At 39.9% G+C, this 13,333-nt stretch overlaps 2 protein-coding genes across 3 annotated transcripts in view; both read right to left on the reverse strand.

Annotated features, from left to right (window-relative positions):
• LOC119484032 overlaps window positions 1-2,583 on the reverse strand; it is a 55,427-nt gene extending 52,844 nt beyond the window's left edge. Inside the window, exon 1 of the mRNA XM_037762591.1 lies at window positions 969-2,583. The gene's annotated coding sequence lies outside the window, so the exon portion shown is untranslated. The remainder of the gene's footprint in view (window positions 1-968) is intronic.
• A 224-nt stretch (window positions 2,584-2,807) lies between these two features.
• Window positions 2,808-13,333, reverse strand: part of LOC119483764 (receptor tyrosine-protein kinase erbB-4-like) — a 296,368-nt gene continuing 285,842 nt past the window's right edge. The window contains exons 27-28 of one of the 2 annotated variants that reach the window (XM_037762209.1): window positions 4,480-4,710; window positions 2,811-2,868 (exon numbers count right to left, since the gene is read on the reverse strand). In XM_037762209.1, the coding sequence (XP_037618137.1) occupies window positions 4,499-4,710 (212 nt within the window). In that variant the 3' untranslated portion in view covers window positions 2,811-2,868; window positions 4,480-4,498. Of the gene's footprint in view, window positions 2,869-4,479; window positions 4,711-13,333 lie in introns of both variants that reach the window. The other variant, XM_037762210.1, reaches the window with a different exon arrangement.

Raw genomic sequence — 13,333 nt, forward strand, 5'->3', positions numbered from 1 at the left:
TTGATTCATAAATAAAAGGCGCAATTCAACGCGTTCCGCAGTACGTGAGCGGTTTACGCCTTTATTCGTGGTGCGAAAACTAGGAAAAATCAATGTTGTTCCGAAAATAACATCGTGTTGCTTTTTCACAGCATAATATTAGCATTCTGTGTGAAAACAACAGCTCAAAAAAATATATTGACGTGCAAATTATTCGCACAAATATAACAGCCCCGGAGTGTAAAGGCCTTAAAGCACATTAATACCCCTTTTCCATCAAAATTAGCGTGTATATGCAGATTTTTTAAACGTGGGAAAACCCGCTGAAAATAAGCAATTGATTCCTTTCTCATTGCCAGTAGACGAGAAACGTTTTTTTTCTCTGGTGGGTTATGTTCGACGCCATGAATATGCTGGAAAACAGGGTTAGTAAACTGAAAATGTTACAGTGGTTACTTACTTACTTACTTCACTTTATATGTTACTTATTCAGTCTCTCTTTCAAACTGTGCCGACTAATTTGGAACGATGTTCGAGCGCTGTTTAGACATAGACGGACAGAATTTGAGACTGAGATCGTCGTAGTCATAGCATTGCGTTGGAAAAGGGGCGAAAATTAGGTTGTCCAATCGGGTGTCATGTTTCCATCACTTCTGATCGGAGCCGGAGCAGATAAATACCCGGGACTACTGCAGAGTCATTTGTCCCGCTAACTTCCTGCTGGGTCTAGCCTCATATTTAGCATACATATGCGAGAGTGGTATCAATTTTCTCATCTAACTCTTGAAGAATGGTGGAGTTGTACGTCACACGCTATATCAGGCTGCACACGCAATAGTTGCTATTAAGATTAATTAATTGTGGGCTTATTTTTTTCCCGTGGTAATCTTGTATACAATAGAAACATTGCACAACCTCATCTTTTAACAGCATTCCACATCGAGCAAAGAGAAGAACTGCTTTCTGCCTGGATTTGCTTAATTTCTTACACTGTTCAGCATCATTTTCTTTGACAAATTATGTGCGCTGCTGCGGACCATCTGGACGTCTCCGGGCCTCTTTACATGATGGGGATTTAGCTGATGCTATTATCCACAGCGACGCGTGATGGAGTGAGCAGGTAGGGGTTCGGCGCATTCACTAAAAAAAACAGCAGGACAGGAAACGACTGATGGATGTGCATTTGCAAAGAATCAAACGTGGGACTATTTGGTTACAGAATAGTATTGCTTGGTCATGAATCTGTGGGCTTATATGTCAAACTATCATTTTCTCCATCTTTTACAATGTCAATCCTTCTTATAGACCTCCAGGCCCTTGTTCAGAGCCCAGTGGAGCATGAGAAAGGCGTATTACGTGCTTTATCCAGCATCAATCTCATCTCTCTGCTCCCTGTCTGGGAGCTTTGAAACGTAATCGACTGTGCACGTATGACGGAGTCACAAGGTGTCAGCGTGATTTGAAGAATTGTGTGTGGTGGTGATGGTGGTGGGGGTTAAATAATGCCAGTAAGAGGGAGACCCAAGAGAGATACAGATTTGTGCATTTAGTTAAAGGATAATAAAGTTTCTGTGTGTCCGTATGTGTGTTAATTCTGCAAGTGTGTGTAGCTTTGTTGAGAGAGGAAGAAAGAGAGGAGATTGAGTTTAGAGGGATGGAAAGACTTTGCGGGTCCTTTGGAAATTAGAGCTCTCCATCTCTGTCCTCAGGCCAGTCTGTGTGTTTGTGTATGTGCGCAGTTGTGTGGGTGTATGTGTGTGTGTGCGTGTGTGTGTGTGTGTGTGTGTGTGTGTGTGTGTTGCTCAGGGTCACTGTAGGAATAAAGAGAGAAAAGTCAGATACCTCTCACTGAAAATCCTCACTGAGCTATAAAAGAGAAACACTTGCAGCTGCATAACTGTGAGGGTGTGTGCGTGGGTGGACAGGTGCACGTTTACCTGAAAGTGTGTGTGCGTGTGTGAGGCAGCATCAAGAAAAATAAATAAGAGATGTTCTGTTATATGGAAGTCCAGAGCTGCCAATGTTTTTTAATTAAATCATTACATCAAATTGCAATTTTTGATGGCTAATTTAACAAAAGAGACCTGGGAGTAAATCCTAGTCTTTTTGGAAATGAACATGAAAAAGACCATTATCATTTCATTTTCATTAGAAATGAGCTAATAACAAGACATTATTAAAATGTAAAATGTATAAAAATCCAGTTAGAAATTTTACTTTCAAGCTCAGGTTGCGCATGATCTGCCAATTTGAAAATGAAACATCAATTTAATTAGTATCACGGTGGTGTCATGGTTCTTAATGCATTGAAAATGATTTTAACAGTTACATTTTTAGAGTTATGACATATTGCTTCTCAAATGTTCATCATGCAATATTTGCACACAAATGGAAAGCTAAAATCTAAATTTGAGTATGTCATTTTATTTGACTTTTGGCAAGGGTGGACTTCCATACTGCGGCATTAAAAAGCAATTCATTGAAGTGGCAGTAGGCAGTATATTTTTGGCATCATTGGGCAAAAATTCCATAATAACCTTTCAGCATATTGTAATTCAAGTGTTCTGAGAGATAATTAGACTTCTGCACCTCCTCATGACTCTGTTTTCAGGCTTTAGAAAATGTAGCCCTTGACGGAAGACTTTCTCATTTTACAGCTAAACAGTACACTACTAGATGATTCTGCAAACATTTGAGGCGAGAAATAGGCATTAACGTAACATAATATTGATTCATATTTGATCAGCGTTGCCTAGTTTGATCGTTTGATGATTGACAGCCGGCTCTCATAGACAGCAGATGGACAGCAGATCCCAGATCAGCTCTGACTGCTTGTTTTCCTATGGTCTGTGAAATTTTGTAGATGTCGTTAGGAGCACTGGAGGACACCTGAGGACACAAAGGCACATGATTTTTTTCAGTTTACCTGTTTCATGTACTACTATCACGATATAGCCACCGTTTTATAAAATAATTTTTTAATCATATTTGCTCCAATCTGGCCTACTTCAGCTTTAAATGATAATAATAAAAGTCATATTTCAACCCTCATATTAGAAGAAAATCTAAAGGCACAAATGTTTCTATATCAGGAATTATCATTCTGGCAAATACCTATGGAGGAAGGAACGTGACAAAATCATAATAAAATAAAATAAATAAATAAATGACTTGATTAATAACTAAATATGCCATTGAATGTACCAGAAAAAAAAAATTAATAAAGAATAAATGCAAAAATAATTAAATACATTTAAAAGTTAATAAAATAAATTAAATAGAAGACTGGATAGATAGGGGAATTAATACAAAGATAAATAAATAAAGAATCAAACTAAAACAAATATCCAATTATATCATATTTTATCAATTAATTAAGGCCTACAATTATTTTCAATATTATTTTTGGTACATTTATGGTGTCTCCTCTTTTGGCTTCTAGACACTGACGTAAATATTGCCGTTTGCTTAGCAGCGGTGTTCTCACGACTTAAAGGCCAAACCTATCGTGTGCACGACTTCCCATGTTGTAAACACAAGCTCACAAGGTCCATTTGAAGGCACCATTAATGGCATATTTATTCATTTATCGAGCCATTTATTTATTTATTTTTTATTTTGGCAGGTTTCGTCTTCCATATATTACATGCCATGTCATGTGTTGAGCTTGCAATAATGTGATAATGCAGTCTGGTCACTCTGTCTTTACCAAGCTGTCAACTTGTACCTGTTCCTGATACACTACTACTTATATGCTGCTAAGCAACGCTACACATACAGCACATTCACCTATAGTGATGGGTTGTATGAATCAAATGCTGCTGTTGTGTTTTAATCAACTGCAGAGGAAATATAGACAGAGAGCGACTTTGATTATCAAGTGAAGAACACAACAAATAGCTTACTAGGCTACTTGTCGTTAAAGTGAACTTTATATTATATACGACTGCATTGGCAAAATCCTTTAAGAAGCAATGCATCCAATCGTGTCTCACTATTGTAGCTGTGCAATAGTTTGCAGATTGTATTACAGCCATAAGGCACACAGTAACAAGACCAGAATACATATTTGCGCATTCATGTCATGTTCGCCTCATGGATCTTCTGGGTAAACAGCTTGTGGCGTGACTCAGCATAAGACTACTGCCAAACGCTTCCTTATGTAATCTCGCACAGAATGAAGTGTAGATTTTGTTTTACGCCGAAGCACATTTACACGGCAATTTTTTCCAAAAGCGTTTTATAAACTCGAGCAGCAATATTGTTAGGAGTTATTTAGTCGACGGCTTCGGCTAGCATCCGCTCTCTGTCTCTCCTGCTACTCGTGTCTCCCTCTCGGAGGTGATTTTGTGCAACTCTCTGCCCTCGACAGGCTGCCTCGGGCTGTTGTGCCCAACCTTTACCTCCATTCGGCCTATTCTCTCTCTTCTCCTTACTCCACTGCCTCCTCAGCCGCCTTCTCTGCCCTGATTACTATGCTGTGTGGAAAAGTTGCCTCACGGGAAGTTGTCTTCTCGTCTCATTTTCTTCCTCCTCCTCCTTCCTCCTCCTCTTCTCCATGGTAATCCACAGCTACAGACTGGACTGTCTTCATTGGCTGGCTGCAGATAGGTCTCTTCGGGTCTGTCTTTCCCCCAGACTTCTGTATGAGCCTCGGGCATGGAGATAGCGAATCCCACAAGTTTTGGCTCAAGTCGGTGGAAAAAAAGCGCTGATCCGACACCTGCAACACTGTTGGAGAAATGTGTACTCCAATTACAAACAGGCATGTTTTATTCAATGGAAATTAATGAGTTTTATGTTTAAATTATTAGGTTGCAATTGAGTCAATTCGTAAAGTAAGTCTTTTTTTCTGACTGAAGCTGACCATGCGCTGTATCTGCAAGGCTTTGATAGGATTGTTGATGAATACTAATGACTCAGGCTTCTTATCGAAAGCCATAAAAAAGCCCTTTGAAAGATTTATCAATGACATGACACGCCGTGTGTATATATTTCTATTAATAACCGGCTCAAACCACAGGGCCGCGTTCAGATTTATCTCAACTTCTGTCACAGATTTGACATAATGATCAGTCTAAATGGAAAAGGAAGAGAGCTGTCAATATTGTACTGGGAATTAGTCATCAGAGCTAAATCGAAAACCCCGCGTCTCGCCTCAACTCTGGATCTCAGTAAACATAACTCAGATAATTGCGTGTTATCGGGCAGATATAGCCTCATGGTGGGAGATAAGTGTGATTTATGCTCCGTATCTTTAACCACATTATGGAAGCAACATAATGGACACAACTTAATTGCACATTAGGGCGCCGACACCAGGAGCATTTTCCGTGTTATTAGAATGTAAATATACTGTCTGAAGTTAAAAAAAGAGCTACATAATGTGTTGGAGTAATGATGTCAAATTAGTGTTGACATGATGAAGAGATGTAGAATAAAGCAGCAGATTAATCAGCCCTGTTGTTACAGCTTTTTTAGATTTTAAGAAAGAGGATTTTTATGCAATTGATAGGTGATATGATGCCAAAATAAAACAACAAACAACTAGCTGACTGACCAACTGAATAAATGAATAGCTAAACGACCTTTTGATAGACCCCTTCCCTGAGCCAGCAATTGTCCGATCATAGCTTAGCAACTGTAACTGGGCACAGCGGGTTGTACGTGGGGCTGTAGTAAGAGCAAGAATATGTATATAAATAAAGACTGAATAGAAAAATCACTGAATTAGACGTAAGAATGCCATATAAATGCATGAAACCATATATAGAGGTGGACGTAGTCACCGTGACGTCACCCATTGGTCTGTGGACTTCGGTTTTGAAGCCTTGAGTTTGACATTGTGGTCGTCGCTATCTTGGTTTTTGGCCGTTGCCATCTTGGTTTTTAGCCGTTGCCGTCTTGGTTTTTGGCCGTTGACATCTTGGTTTTTGGCCGTTGCCTTCTTGGTTTTTGGCCGTTGACATCTTGGTTTTTGGCCGTTGACATCTTGGTTTTTGGCCGTTGCCTTCTTGGTTTTTAGCCGTTGACATCTTGGTTTTTGGCCGTTGCCGTCTTGGTTTTTGGCCGTTGACATCTTGGTTTTTGGCTGTCGCCATCTTGGTTTTTAGCTGTCGCCATCTTGTTTTTTTGGCTGTCGCCATCTTGGTTTTTAGCCGTTGACATCTTGGTTTTAGCCGTTGACATCTTGGTTTTTGGCTGTTGCCTTCTTGGTTTTTAGCCGTTGACATCTTGGTTTTAGCCGTTGACATCTTGGTTTTTGGCCGTTGCCTTCTTGGTTTTTAGCCGTTGACATCTTGGTTTTTGGCCGTTGACATCTTGGTTTTAGCCGTTGACATCTTGGTTTTTGGCCGTTGCCTTCTTGGTTTTTAGCCGTTGACATCTTGGTTTTTGGCCGTTGACATCTTGGTTTTAGCCGTTGACATCTTGGTTTTTGGCCGTTGACATCTTGGTTTTAGCCGTTGACATCTTGGTTTTTGGCCGTTGCCATCTTGGTTTTTTGGACGTCGCCATCTTGGTTGCAACCAGAAGTGACACGAGAGGGTGGGGCTAAGTACAACCAAACACTGATTAAGACATTAGAGCTATTAGAAAGAATGCAAGTTTAAGGCACGTCTGCGTCGGCTTCACTTTTCAGACCCCGGAGGTTGCTGCCTGCATAAAACTGTGACTTTTGTTTGAAGGCATTATTAACAATAGCCTCAGGAGGGTATATTAGCTCACTGATATGATGCTGTATTTTTTATGTTGGTAATGTTGAGAAACCAGCAAGGGTACACTAGATTTTTAAAATTATCCAACAGAAAAACCCAGCCCAGTGTTGCCAACTCTTTTCCAATGACAGTAGCTAGCAGCACTATCTCCAAAAGTCCCTAAATCTAGCAAGAAAATTGCCAAGTCGGCAACACTGACAGGCTGTCGCTTCAGGCCTCCCTCCAAAACTAATCCCCCAAAATGATCATTATGAACGTAAACATAACATTATGAATGTAAACAACGAACATGGCTATCGTTAGTACTCACAGCTGTCCAGCTATCAACATTACCAACCCTAGCTTTAAGTGGAGTAATTCTTCATTTTAAGGTACTTTCCCCTGGTCATGAAATAAATACACCCTTGAAGATATAAAATGTCAGTTTATGTAGAGAATTATAGTTCGGTCTTGTGGCCTAAAATTCTATTTCTCGAGCTATTTTTGAGTCCTGAAGGAGAAAGAAGATGAAATAACTGCAGCTCTAAACACAGCGGTCAAACTCTAGGCTGTAATATAAAAGAATCATCAAGCCTGTGGAGCCATTTCACACACTCGCCTTGTTTCTTCGGTGTGTGGGCAAAACCGTCAAGGTGACACGCTGCAATTAAACAGCAGCGGTGTGTCGGCGATGAGCTGTCATCACCGAGCCATGTCACAGGTGTACAGGGCAGCTGTAAGTATAATTGCTACAGGCCTCCGGGACGGGGCTGAACCCCCATCTCCTGGCGGCGACAGCAGGCTTCACGGGGAAGATCGGCTATAAAGGAGACTTGTAACACAATGACAAATGGTTCTACAGCAGCCGCCGAATTAACAGTGACCTCCCCCCTTTGCTGTCTGGCGCGGGTGATAATGTGCAAAGTCCTGTCGGGAAGTGTGCTTAATGTTCGAGATAATCTGTCTATTATGCGGGTCCAACATTAGGAAGGGAGTGACTGAGTATCAATTAAATTCCCTTTTACGTAGAAAATGGGACGCGTAATTTTTCTGACAGCGATTCAAGCAGGCAGACCTGATATAGATTTTGAATAACTGGAAATAGTTGGAACAGGGTTTGCTCTGCAGCAGAAGCCCCCTCTATAAATTACTATGGTGGAACTAGATGTGCTTACTAATTGAGTCTCAGCGCTCGGAGGGAAGTAATAGACAGAGAAGAGAGGGGAAAAAGGAGGAAAAGAAAGGAGGGCGATTTCTGTTCATAAACAGTGTTTACTTAAAGCACCCCATCGCCTTATTAGTATTAATAGCAGCGACTTCAGAAAGCTCATATTCTGCCATTGGACAGTTTTGTATTATTTATGATTGAAATGAAAGCCTGGGAATGCAGCAGCAATGGAGGAGCGCTTGCATAGCAAACGATGTTGCCTACGCCAGTTTACATAACCAACACTTGGGTAAACAGCGGATTAAGCGCAGCACGGGGCGAGGGGGAAAAACGAGAGCAAAATGTTGCATCCACACATTAGCCTATTTGAGGCGGGCTTTTTTCTTTTTTGGAGGAGGCTAGGAGGACACTGCGGAGCTTTTTGATGCAGCTGGTCTTCATCTGCGAGTCCTTTTGAGCATGAAAGTGTGGTGCGCTGCAGAATCTCGCCCTCCAGTGCAACTTCTGTGATGTTGATCTCGGGGAAGTTGGGTCAAAATAAGCACGCTGGAACTTCTCGCCTTAATTAAAGACACCATCTGTTAAATTTGATTATTAAAGCTGTTAGAGTGAGCATTAGAGCAACCGAACGGGGGGCTTTCGGTTTCTGCTCTATTTACGGGCAGCATGTCGAGCACGGGGATCCGGGTTTAGGGCTCCAGAGCTCCCCTGCTGAGGTGTCTTTGACACAGAATCCCTACTGGGGTTACACTCCCCGATGGAGCTGCTTTTCCATAAAGCAGGAGAAATTATAAAGGTATTTTTCTAAACATAAGGTATAATCCTTCTCCAAAAACAGCCTTACTTGGAGATAATTTTCCCTTCAAGATTTTTGTTTACTCTTGCCAGCAAGTGTGTTAAAGAACATCCACAACTTTCCTCTTGCAAACATGTTTGGATCCAACTCTAACTCTCATTAGATGTTATTTTTTCAGCCCTGTCTCCAACAAAATTACTTTTGCATGCAACTAAACTGCATAACCAAAATACGGTCTGAGGGAACAGATTTTTTTTCCCAGATTACTGTTGCAGTTTTAAACCGTTTTAAACACATGATTAATGTTGTAAATTGAAACATAACAAAACAAAACTACTTAGTCAGGTTTAGGCAACAAAACTATTTAGTTTGGTTTAGGCAACACAACTTCTTAGTTAGGTTTAGGCAACAAAACTATTTAGTTTGGTTTAGGCAACAAAATTACTTAGTTAGGTTCAGGTAACAAAACCACTTAGTTAGGTTTAAGCAACACAATTAGTTAGGTTTAGGTAACAAAATTATTTAGGTTTGAACAACACAATTACTTAGTTAGGTTCAGGTAACAAAACCACTTAGTTAGGTGTAGGCAACAAGACCACTTAGTTAGGTTTTGGTAACAAAATTACTTAGTTAGGTTTGAACAACACAATTACTTAGTTAGGTTCAGGCAACAAAACCACTTAGTTGGGTTTAGGCAACCAAACTACCTAGTTAGGTTTAGGCAACAAAACTTCTTAGTTAGGTTTAGGCAACAAAACTATTTAGTTTGGTTTAGGCAACAAAATTACTTAGTTAGGTTTGAACAACACAATTACTTAGTTAGGTTCAGGCAACAAAACCACTTAGTTGGGTTTAGGCAACCAAACTACCTAGTTAGGTTTAGGCAACAAAACTTCTTAGTTAGGTTTAGGCAACAAAACTATTTAGTTTGGTTTAGGCAACAAAATTACTTAGTTAGGTTTCAACAACACAATTACTTAGTTAGGTTCAGGTAACAAAACCACTTAGTTAGGTTTAAGCAACACAATTACTTAGGTAGGTTTAGGCAACAAAATGACTTAGTTAGGTTTGAACAACACACTTACTTTGTTAGGTTCAGGCAACAAAACCACTTAGTTAGGTTTAAGCTACACAATTACTTAGTTAGGTTTAGGCAACAAAATTACTTAGGTTTGAACAACACAATTACTTAGTTAGGTTCCGGTAACAAAACCACTTAGTTAGGTGTAGGCAACAAGACCACTTAGTTAGGTTTTGGCAACAAAATTACTTAGTTAGGTTTGAACAACACACTTACTTTGTTAGGTTCAGGCAACAAAACCACTTAGTTAGGTTTAGGTAACAAAATTACTTAAGTTAGGTTCAGGCAACAAAACCACTTAGTTAGGTTTAAGCAACAAAATGACTTAGTTAGGTTTAGGCAAAAAAAACACTTAGGTTCAGGTAACAAAATAACTTAGTTAGGTTTAAGCAACAAAACCACTTAGTTAGGTTTAGGCAACAAAACTACCTAGTTAGGTTTAGGCAACAAAACTACTTGTGTAGTTTGGTTCAGGCAACAGAACTACTTAGTTAGGTTTAAAAGACAAACGTAATACGCCACAAAATATGTTTCCTTCCAAATGTAATTGAGAATGCAATTTAGTTATATGGGAGCGTCACTTTCAGGAGACAGTGCTGTGTTTTTTAGTCGCAAGACACACAACTAAATCACCACCAAAACCACCGCAACACATACTGAATCAATCTTTATTTATATTAAATTAAAAATATACTTTTGACAGATTCATGTAACAAACATGAGGAACGGTATTTCTATGATATAAAGCTTTGGGTATGGTTTCAAAGAACTCAGAGAGAGAGTGACCGTCTTGGATAAAGGGGGGACAGTATGGGAAGCTAGGCGAGGAGGAGTTACGTCTCCTCTGAAAGCATGCAAAACAAATCAGAAATGAAGTGAAAACAGGATGTACTGTGGAGGCTGTGCTCTGCCTTTCAGGGTAAGGGGAGGAGGAGGACGTGGCTCAGTAATATTTCCAGTAGAAAGTAAGCAGAGAAAGGTAACACAGTTTATCTAGGTTGGTTGGCAGCACTGGTTTCAGTTTGACGAGTATTAGAAAGAGGGGGAGATAAAGAGGAAAAGAAGGTATTGTTCTCATTACTGAGTGACAAATGAAATGTGGCAGGCATGGGGAAGTGAAACAGAGATACACCCCCACCCACCACCACCACTTTGACAGTGTTCACCTAAACTGAAACATTACATGAGGACAGCCACAAAGCTCTGGGGCTTCACAAGAGTTTCACATGAGAAAAAGGGTCAACAAGCACTTTTTTAAAAATCAAATTCCCATTAGTCACTTACATAAAGCAAATATGTACGGCTCTTTTTTTGTACAAGTTGTTATAAGCGGGAGAAAAAACAGCGGTAGGAGAGAGAAGACCATATAAATTCAAAGCGTCGCCTCCTTATTTACAAATTCACCACGTCGGCCCCATTTTCAGTGCTTTATAAAAATACTATTCACATTTGTTGTTGAAGTGTGTTAGAGAAGTTTTTTGGAGGGAAACCCCCAAAGATTCTGTACATTTATACTGATTATGATGAATGATTTGTGCAATTAAGATGCGGACGACGAAAGAAATTGCGCGAATGACAAATATAATGTGCGACAAAAAAAAGATTCAAGAAGAAAAACATCCTGGATAACATGGAAAACTATTAAAAGACTATATAGGGAACTATACACAACAATAAAACACATGAGAGATGTCAGAAATAAGGATTCCCAGTTTGTGCTACTGAATTCAGTAAAAAAAAAAACGCTGAAATTTAAATATAATACTGTCATCAATGAGGAGATACAAAGGCGGAGGGCAGTAAAACACTCACTGTGGGTACCATGCAAGGTGATATTGTACTATACATTATCCTATATGGAAGAGATTGAAACATTGAAGGATCATGGCTACATGCCTCTGCACCTTGGCTCGGAGGGAAACGGTTAAAAAGTGGAAATAAAAAAAGTGATCAGTCTTAAACACCGGTTGCCATGGTGCGTTCTTGAACTGCCACGAGCCGCGGCAGTGTCTAGGGCCGAGACAAATAGCAGCAGGTAACACAGTCCAATGCCAAGGCGAAATATGTTGGAAATGAGATATTAGTCGGTAGAGAGGAAAAATGATTGCTTCCATGAAAAGAAAACAAGAAAAAAAAACAGGTAACCAAGGCCTTTGGATGACAAAAACACGACTTCTCGACAAACTCTTTGAGAAGATTCAATTAAAAGCGGGATGCTCTGAAGTGCTCACGAGAACATCATCTCATCTGTGTTTTAGTCTAATCTATCTCACATATTTTGGGTCCGCAGTATAATTTAGGCCAAACAAGACAGAAACCAAGACGTGTTTTTCTTTCTACCACCGTTTTTTTTCTTCTTTTTCTTGAAACCCAGTTTTTGGCTTCCATCGCTCAGTGTAAACAAGCTCAAACACGCTCTAAATATTTCATAGTGATATTAAATGCTGTCTCGATTTCATTGAATTAGAGCTCCAAAAGGGACTACAAAATACTCCTTCATTAAATAATCATGATATCATCAAAGCAGCATTATAAATACTGTTTGTAGCAAAGAAAAAACATTCTCAAAGCTGGTCAGCACCACCTAAAAGGTGTTTTTTCGTGAACTCCTGCACCTTTCCTCTGACGTTTTTTTGCTTTCTGAAGTGGCAGACGAGCAGATAAACAAGTTGAACGTTTTAGTAACGAAGGGTGGAAATCCTTCCTTTCTACCCGCGAGTTTGATCAAAGTGCTCCATGGGGAGGACATACTCAACACTTTCACACACAGAGGAAGCTTTAAAATACACCAAATAAATATCCGACGCAAGAAAAAACAGCTTGGGCAGAATGACTAAATAATCAACGTTCAACAGATAATGGCTGGAAAAACTAAAGGTTCAGGAACTACATTGATTGAACTACAATGTGATTCTTAGAAAAGATGACCTCTGACGCAAACCATTTCACCTCCTGATCTTTGACGTTTGGCAAGCTCTGAGGTGTTTTCCCACCCACGGGTCTCCTGTATGGCTTGGCGGAAGTATTAATGGCTGTTAAACACCAGCGCTTTTAGCAGCATTGACTGGCAGTTTGCCTGCAGAGGCATCAGTAGCGAGGGTCAGAACAATTCTCTCGAGAGTAAAGGGGCACTCTATTGGTGGTATCGAGAGGAAAGCTGGGATGATGTCACTCTGGACTAAGAAGAGACGCTAAGTGTTGATGGATCAGAGGCATCGTGGAACAGTGGCCAGACTACTAATTCAGTGTTGGGAAAAGATACAGCTGCACTAGCAAAAAAACAATGACGACTTTACAATCTCATCTAAATTACCAACAATAGTAATAGCAATAAGGTGTCAGGTAATTCACCAACAAACTACGATGGAAAAAAAATTGTAGCAAATACGAAGATAACATTTAGTTGTAGGTTCAACCATGTCTCCGAGAAATTAAGTTTGTATAGTACTGGTTTCTTTTCCCAGTTATGTAATCTCTGGATTATGTTCACGTACAAAGCGCAGGCCTCTTGAGACCACAGTTTGCATTCGGGCTGGGCAATACAGTATATATATCGATATTATATCGACATCAACCCTACAATATCGAGGTATTTGGTCAAAAAATATCGTGAT

The sequence above is a fragment of the Sebastes umbrosus genome, chromosome 24 (genome assembly GCF_015220745.1).
Source record: "Sebastes umbrosus isolate fSebUmb1 chromosome 24, fSebUmb1.pri, whole genome shotgun sequence".
NCBI lineage: Eukaryota > Metazoa > Chordata > Actinopteri > Perciformes > Sebastidae > Sebastes > Sebastes umbrosus.